Genomic DNA, 9379 nt, shown 5'->3' on the forward strand with positions numbered 1-9379 from the left:
ATTTTTAGTTACAGACCTTTAACTGTATCTCACTAGTAATAAGATACAGTAATTATTTATTAAAAGTAACATGAAAATATGAATAAAATATCTTTATGTACAAAGTGGCATGACATGATTTTTACCTAAAGTTCAATAACATACTTGCAAATTGTCCCTGAATTAACATAGTGGAAAACAATAAATACAAATATTAGGTAATATAAGAACAGCAACAAAGTAGAAAAGTCTCCATGAATGAAAACTGTAGGCTCTTGAAACTTTAAATCAAGGTAAGTTCATGCCATCAGTGTTCTCATCTGCCTGGACTGCTTCAAAAATGTCCCTGCTCAACTTCCTCTTCTAGGGATGTGCCTATACAATATAGCAATATGCTTCTTTACATCTTAAAGGTCAGGATGGGCACAGGATTCTTCTTGAGTCTATCAAATTATGAGTGCCACTGGACATTACTTTATTGGGACAGGCAGCTGGTGAAGACTGGTGAAAAAGCTTGGTGATTCCACAGGGCTTTCTCCTTTTCTGTCCTGGGACATAGAATCTGAAGAGAAGCCTATGAAGAAAAGAAAAAGCAAAAAAAAAAAAAAAAAAAATCAGATTCCAAGAAAGTGAAGAAGAATGAGAGGGCAGTTTGTTTGTTTGTTTTAGGTAAGGAACTCTAGTGTCTAGAGTGATTATTTCTAGCCAATAAAATGACTTTACATGAAGCATTGATGGTTCAGTGGTAGAATTCCTGCCTTCCATGTGGGACACTTAGGTTTTATTCCCAGCCACCATGCTTCCATTTGTCAGTTGGCCCTTGTGTCTTGCTATGATGCTGAACAGGTTTCAGTGTGCTTCCAGACTAAGATAGACTAGGAAGAAAGGCCTGGTGATCAATCAATGAAAATCCTGTGGATCACAGTGGTCCAATCCATCACCTATTAAGGGGATGGTGCAGGACCATGCAACATTTCATTCCACTGTGCATGGGGTTGCCATGAGACTCTATAGTAGCTAATAACCCAACAGAGTAATTTGAATATTCTGCAGGCACTTCACACTGAACACATCTAAGACAAAAACAGTATATTATCTGCCGTACCTGTCCTCCCTCACTCCATAGTCTTAATCTTTGCTACTAGCCCCATCATCCACACAGGCAACCAGGCTAGAAATGTTGATGTCATCTAGAGTTATATTCTTCCTTACTCCTCACTGCCCACATCTAATCAGTTACCATATCTCAAGAATTTGGTCTTCCAGACATTTCTCTATTCTACTTCCTCAACTCCTTCTCCACTATACTTGCATCCTTAATTAAGCCCTTATCATTTTCCTATGGGATATTACCATACCCTTTTTCTTCTGCACTTCTAGTATTTCTTCTGTTGAATTGGTTCTCCACATCAAACACAGAGTGATATACCTCAACTACAAGTCTTTTGATTAAAGTCCTTAAATACAGTCTATCACTAACCAGATACAGTTCAATATATGGTGCTTAGGGTAACAGTGTGAGTTATTAAGAAATTATTTGGTAACTTGCATGCTTTTCTGTGAAGGGTCATCGATAAAGGAGAAGACCTTCAGCAAGATGGATTGACATAGTGGCTACAACAATGGACTTGGATATAGCAGGCATTGTGAGGCTGGTGCAGGACTGGGCAGTGTTTTGTTCTGTTGTGCGTGGGGTTGCCATGAGTAGGAACTCCCTCAACAACACCTAACAGCAACAACAATGCTTTTCTGAGATATACTCATCAGTGAGAAGAATGAATAGGCAAATCTCCACTTTTCCCTCACATGAAGGATAATCAGGCCTTTGGGTTATTACTTTGGGTTTTCTGGTTTTCAGTAAAACAAAACAAAACACACTTTCTGTATATGTCCAAAAAGACACATATTCTTTTATATATTGAAAGTGGGTGACTAGCACAATATCACTAAAGAAAAAGAAGACACAGAGAGGTGCACAAGAATTACAGACAAGAAAGGCAAATACTATTACATACACAGTACTGCATTATCAGTAATAACAAACATTAATCTATGGGTGGATACATAGGTAGACCAGTAAGATGATCAGGTATGGGTAGGCAAACAGGAATATACTCATGACAATATATAGGTTTGCAGACAATGTTTCTCTCTCTCTCTCTCTTTCTCTCTCTCTCTCTCTCTATATATATATGTATGTGCTATATGAAATGTCTATATATATATATAGATAGATAGATAACCTAATTTTTTCTATTGTTTCCTTTTTTCACATTTAGTTCTTTATATATTTTTTCCTCCATATAGATATAAATAGCATACTATTCCATCTCCACACTTACTATTAACCAATTTGTTTCACATTATTTATTGACATCAATAAGAAAGGAATGTGCTTTGCCTGCTCCACATTTTTCCCTAGAAACTTTGGTCTTAGCAGGAGTTCTCTGCAACAGCAAATTAATTCCTTTAGCTATTTCATCAATGTCACTCCTTTGATAAAATAATTAATCTATAAGTATATTTATGTATTTTATATTTTAAAATAGCACATTTACTTTGTAAATGAGCATTAGTATGTATAGAAATGCATATAGTCAATATACCTCCTGTATTTTATTCTACTGGCCTTCAAAACTCATCACAAGCTAATTTAACACTAGCTATTTTGATTGTTGTAATATCTGGAACTAAAGTGAGTTATAAAGGGAATATTTAAGCAAGATAATCCTTTTCTTATTCTTAAGATATTGTGCTTTCTAAATGTAACAGCATTCCTACTCAACTCACTACCATTGAGCTGATTTTGACTCTTGGCAACCCGTACTTCCATTTCTGAGGTAGTATATCTAGGGAAGTAGATTGCCCAACCTTCCTTCCGAGGAGTACTGCTACAGTGAAAGTATATGTTTGAAACCCTTATCAACCTTCTTTTTGTTAGTATAAAAGTAGCAGAGACTTTTGGAGTAGTTTGAATACCTTAAACAGTATCAATTATGCCCATATAGCTTTTTAAATGTTTTCTAATTATTGTCTTATTTCTTCTGTGTAATTTCATGTTCCCACTAGGCAAAGCTTTTGATAAGGCAAGGATAATAGCTTAGAAGTTGTCTTAGTTCTCTAGTGTTACTATAAGAGAAATACAAAACATGGATAGCTTTAACAAATAGGAATTTATTCTTTTATAGTTTAGGAGGCTAAAAGCCTGAATTCAGAGTGCCGGCTCTAGGGACTGGTGAACACCCTTCTACTTTGGGCTTCAGTTCTGCCTTCTGTTCTAGGCCTACTGGAGCTAGAGGCTTCTCCTAACTTATGCAGCTTCTGGCTGCTGAGTCTGATGAATCCAAGATTGGCAGGTAAAATGGCACCATCCCAAGATCACCAGGCAACACAGCAGGCCACTAGTGCTTCACCTTTAGGAACTAGAGATGAAGGCTGAACCAAATACAAGATCCTTTCTATATATTCTGGAAGCAGGCCCCACCCCAAAGGAACTCTCCTTTAACTGATTAATTTCTCACAGACATTCCACCATGGAATTATGCAATGTCCAATCTCATCATGGGGGATAACTACACAGTGCTGCCAAGCCAGTTAAGTCATGACCCAGCCAAGTTGACACACAACCTTAACAACCACAATCCACTCTTTGTCAGATTGGCACCTGTAAATATCTCCTTCATTGGGTGGCCTGATTTGACTCCATCTCAGTGGTGACCTCACCCCCTTGGCCTGGAAGGCTCCATTCTTCTCACCTCGGGCAAGACAGGCCCACTCCTTCACTTTTGCTGTTGTTAGGTGCTGTCAAGTTGGCTGTGACTCATAGTGACCCTATGTAAAACAGAATGAAACACTACCAGGCCCTGTGCCAACCCCACAAACCTTGCTATACCTGAGCCAATTGTTGCAACCACTCTGTCAACCTATCTCACTGAGAGCCTTCCTCTTTTTCTTTGATCCTCCACTTTATCAAGCATTATATCCTTCTCCAGGGAATGGGCCTTTCTGACATAATGAACAAAGTAGGTCAGATGAAGTCTTGCCATTCTTGCTTCCAAAGAGCACTCTGGCTTCACTTCTTCCAGGAAAGATCAGTCAGTTCTTTTGACAGACCATAGAACTGTCAGGATTCTTTGCCAACACCACAACTCAAAAGCATCAACTCTTCTTCAGTCTTTCTTACTCCTTGTCCAGCTCTTACATGCATATGAGGTGATTGAAAATAACATGGCTTGCATCAGGCACACCTTAGTCTTCAGAGCGACATCTTTGTTCTTCAGCACTTTAAAGTAGATTTTCCCAGTGTAATATGTTGTCTGATGTCTTGACTGCTGTTTCCATTGGTGTTGGTTGTGGAGCCAAGTAATATGAAATCCTTGACAACTTCAATCTCTTCTCCATTGACTGTGATGCTGCTTTTTGGTCCACTTGTGAGGATTTTCATTGACTTTATGGTAAGGAGTAATCCATATTGCAGACTGTATTCTTCAATCTTCTTTGGTAAGTGCTCCAAGTCATCCTCACTTTCAGCAAGCAAAGTTGTGTCATCTGGATATTGCAGGTTGTTAATGAGTATTCTTGCAATCCTGATGCCACACTCTTCTTCATATAGTCCAGTTTCTCAGATTATTTGTTCAGCATACAGATTGAATAAGTATGGTGAAAGGATACAACCGTGACACACTACCTTCTTCATCTTAAACCATGCGGTATCCCTTTGTCCTGTTTGAATGACAGCTTCCTGGTCTATGTACAGGTTCCTCATGAGCACAGTTATGTGTTCTGGAATTCCCATTCTTCTCAATGTTATCTATAATTTGTTATGATCCACACAATCAAATGCTTTTGCATAGTCAATAAAACACAAATAAACATCTTTCTGGTATTCTTTGCTTTCAACCAAGATCCATCTGACATCAGCAATGATATCTCTCATTCCATATCCTCTTCTGAATCTAGCTTGCATTTCTAGAAGTTCTCTGTCAATATACTGCTGCAATCATTTTTGAAATATCTTTGGTAAGATTTTACTTGTATGCAATACTAATGATATTGTTCAGTAATTTCCACATTCTGTGGGATCACCTTTATTTGGAATGAATACAAATATAGATTTTTTCCAGTCAGTTGACCAGGTAGCTATCTTCCAAATTTTTTGGCATAGACAAGTGAGTGCCTCCAGCATGGCATCTGTTAGTTGAAACATCTCAGTGGGCATTCCATCAATTCCTAGAGCCTTGTTCTTCACCAATTCCTTCAGTGCAGATTCAACTTCTTCCTTCAGTATCATTGGTCCTTGATCATATGCCACTTTCTCAAATGAATGAACATCAAGCAATTCTTTTTGGTACAGTAACTTTGTGTATTCCTTCCATCTTCTTTTGATATTTCCTGTATCACTCAATATTTTGTTCATAGAGTCTTTCAATGTTGCAACTGCAGACTTAATTTTTTTTTTTTTTCTTCACTTCTTTCAGCTTGAGAAACGCTGAGCGTGTTCTTCCTTTTGTTTTTCTAACTCCAGGTCTTTGAATGTTTCATTATAATATTTGACTGTGTCTTCTTGAGCTTCTCTGTGAAATCTGTTCAGATCTTTTATTTGGTCATTTCTTCCATTTGCTTTAGCTACTCTCTGTTCATGGAGAGTTTCAGAGTCTCTTTGGACATCCATTGTGGTCTTTTCTTCCTTTCTTGTCTTTTGAATGACTTTTTGCTTTCTTCATGGATAATGTTCTTGATGTCATCCCACAATTCCTCTGTTTTTTGGTCATTGATGTTCAATGCATCAAATCTTTTCTTTAAATGGTCTTGAAATTCAGAGGGATATAATCAAGATCTTATTTTGGCTCTCATGGACACATTTTAATTGTCTTCAGCTTCAACTTGAACTTGCATATGAGCAGTTGATGGTGTGTTCCACAGTCAGCTCCTGGTCTTGTTTTGGATGAAGATATTTAGCTTCTCCGTCACCTCTTGCCACATATGTAGTCATTCTGGTTCCTGTGTACTCCATCTGGCAGAGTGCACATGTATAGCCACTGTTTATGTTGCTGGAAAAAAGGTATTTCCAATGAATAAGTTGTTGATCTTACATAATTCTTTCATGAGATCTCCTGCATTATTTCTATCACCAAGGGTATAGTTTCCAACTACCAGTGATTCTTCTTGGTTTCCAATTTTTGCATTCCAATGACCATTGATAATCAACACATCTCGATTGCATGTTTGTCAATTTAAGACTATAAAAGTTGGTAATAATCTTTAATTTCCTTGTCTTCACATCCTTGTGTAGCACATGAAGGTCATGGTGAAGAATTTGCTTGGAGAAGGTGTTGATTCAATCTTTTCAAACTGAGGGCAAATTTACACACTAAGGCAAGTAAGAGTTGTCTAAGGACTGACTATAGTTTGTTTTAACAAATAGATAATGACAGGTTCACTGACACAAACCATTTACTTCTCAGCTTATAAAAATCTTTTAAAATAATCAATAATCTAAGCTGCAGCAAGCTAATGAAACAGATATTAATGAGTAGCTCAGTGAATGAAATTAAGAAACTTACATATTTATTGCCCGGGTGTGGGAAGGATTCATCAAGCTGTCAGTTCTTGGTTTTTCCTTGTGCAGAAAGCTCACCTAAGAACAGAGATATATTTTGATCTATAAGCTCAGAGTGTGAATTAGGGTGAAAATAAAATTTCTTGGCTCTATTTTGTTTTTCAAGGAAAGTATAATTTTTCTGCAGAAAAATATCATTAGTGGTGCAGTTTCTCTCTTAGTATCACCTGGAAATTTTTTGCTGAGATTTATGAGTTTTTTTTCAGCCACTGTCCATTTTCACCCTTAAGGACCAATACCAGCTCCCTAGGAGAGAGGGGTTTGATTTGAGAGGTGATCACAAGAGAGACCCTCCATGGAATGAGCTACTGATTTTTGCCTATTACATGAGCTGGCTTTGTAAAAAACAAAACCCAAAGTCATATGTTTAAAATTCTATTTTATCAGAAAGACATTTTTGGGTTTTTCTGATTAAATAATTCAGGGAGAGTTTTGTGAAAATGAAATTATAAACCAGTATAAATAGTGGTGACATACAGAGCAGCATGTTGTTGTTGTTGTTATGTGCCGACGAGCCAGCCCCGACTCATAGCAACCCCTCCTTGGGTTTCCGAGGCAGTATCACTACGGAAGTAGGATTGCCCAACCTTCCTTCCGAGGAGTGGCTGGTGGGTTTGAACCGCCAGCCTTCTGGTTAGCAGTCAAGTGCTTTAGCCACTATGCTACAGAGCAGCATAGAGAACATTATTTAAACTTACAGTGTTATTCCACCATTCAATATACAGACAAGTATTAATGTAGGATGGTGGGGACCAGGGAGACCGCAGACATATTTTACATGCCCTTAGATTCATGCCCAATACATTTTCGAATCTTGAGTCTGTCAGGTAGAATTAAGTAGGATTTTGAACCAGTTCATTCCTGTTTGACTCCCTGCTGAGAATCTGCATTTCACCCCAGGTACACTGAATCAATATCTACATTTTAACAAGATCCCCAGGTGATTCTTATGTATAGGTAAGAGTCCAAGATGATTCTTACTTATATATAGGAATCACCTGAGGATATGGTTAAAATGTAGATACTGATTCAGTATACCTGGGGTTGGAATGCAAATTCACAGCAGGGGGTCAAACCAAGATGAACTGGTTCAAAGCCCAGGAATCAAGTATCAACAGTTACATGATAGAAAAGCAATGATGGTCAAAGACTCCAGCACTGAAAACAAATGCCATCATTTTGCTCCAGCCTTTATCTGCTGGCATAAGAAATCTGTCTTCTGGGGACTTTGGATGCCACTTGTTATGTGTACCATTGTGGCAATAGTGCCAGAGGACAAGTGTATAGTGATCAAAGTTTATTAGTATTTCCTAGGGCCCAGAGGGAGAGAGAAAGAAGGGCTCATTGTTTATGGTAATGGGAAATGTGGCAGCATATATGAGTGATGGTTATACAACAATATTAATTTAATTGATGTCATTAGGTTGTACATATGAAAAACATTACAACAATTCAAAAAATATAAAAATAAAATATTAAGTAGTTATCAATAAAACATAAAATAGTGCCAGAGGCCTACAGGGACAGCAGGCCTGCTGACTCTACCCTCATACAGGTAGCCCACCCTACACTCACTGTGACCTCATAGAAAGGGGCATCAAGGAAGCATAAGAGTTACAGAAGCTGGTCAGCAGATGTAGGGTCCTGTGGGCCCAGGGCACCCAAATACCCCATCTCAGGGCTCTTTCTGATTGTAGTCAGTTCTGTCATTGCCATCCCTCAGGGATGGGTGCTAAGGCCAGAGCCTGGAATATCACTTCATTCCTGGCTCTGAGGGCAGCCCACTTGTGGGACATTAGGTGATGCTACCCCAGCCTTAGTGCCCTGTAGGGATCCACAACCTGTTACATAGCATGCTATTCCTGGTGGCCCCACTCCAGACTCCCCTGTTCCAGTCAGTCTGGCATCTTCTCCCCTATTAGATGAAATACTCTGTGTTTGGTGACCTTAAGATAGCTCTAACAGGAATATACCACAGCTGGATGGCCTCAACAAACAGAGTTTGTTGTTGCTGTTAGGTGCTGTTGTTTCCTACTCATAGAGACCCCACGCACAGCAGAACCAAACACTGCCTGATCCTGCGCCAGCTCCATGATCCCTGCTATACTTGAACCCATTGTTGCAGCCACCATCACAATCCATCTCATTGAAGACCTTCCCCTCTTTCATTGATCCTCCACCTTACCAAGCATGACACCCTTCTCTAGGGAATGGTCCCTTCTGAAAACATGACCAAAGTAGATGAGACGAAGTCTGGCCATTCTCGCTTACAAGGAGCATTTCGGGTGCACTTTCTCCAGGACAGATCTGTTAGTTCTTTCAGCAGTCCATGGTACTTTCAGCATTCTTTGCCAACACCACAACTCAAAAGCATCAACTCTTCTTCGGTCTTCCTTATTCATTGTCCAGTTCTCACATGCATATGAGGCAATTGGAAATATCATGGCTATGTCAGGCACACCTTATTCCTCAAGGACACATCCTTGCTCATCAGCACTTGAAACAGTTCCTTTGCAGTTGACCTGCCCAGTGTTACACGTTGTCTCATGTCCTGACTGCTGCTTCCATTGGCATTGATTGTAGAACCAAGCAATGTGAATTCTTTGACAACCTTAATCTTCTCTACATTTATCGTGATGCTGCTTATTGGTCTAGTTGTGAGGATTTTTGTTTTCTTTATGTGGAGATGTAATCCATGCTACAGACTGTATTCTTCAACCTTCATCAGTAAGTGCCTCAAGTCATCCTCACTTTCAGCAAGCAAAGTTGTATCGTCTGCAT

The 9379-nt window shown here is 38.9% G+C and overlaps 1 protein-coding gene across 1 annotated transcript in view; it reads right to left on the reverse strand.

The window, feature by feature from the left end:
- Positions 1-449: 449 nt before the first annotated feature.
- The window catches only part of EMCN (endomucin), a 112647-nt gene continuing 103717 nt past the window's right edge, over positions 450-9379 (reverse strand). Inside the window, exon 11 of the mRNA XM_007948871.1 lies at positions 450-553. Coding sequence (XP_007947062.1) covers positions 450-553 — 104 coding nt within the window. The remainder of the gene's footprint in view (positions 554-9379) is intronic.

The sequence above is a fragment of the Orycteropus afer genome, unplaced genomic scaffold (genome assembly GCF_000298275.1).
Source record: "Orycteropus afer afer isolate SDZICR_OR568_19922 unplaced genomic scaffold, OryAfe1.0 scaffold00229, whole genome shotgun sequence".
In the NCBI taxonomy this organism is placed as follows: domain Eukaryota; kingdom Metazoa; phylum Chordata; class Mammalia; order Tubulidentata; family Orycteropodidae; genus Orycteropus; species Orycteropus afer.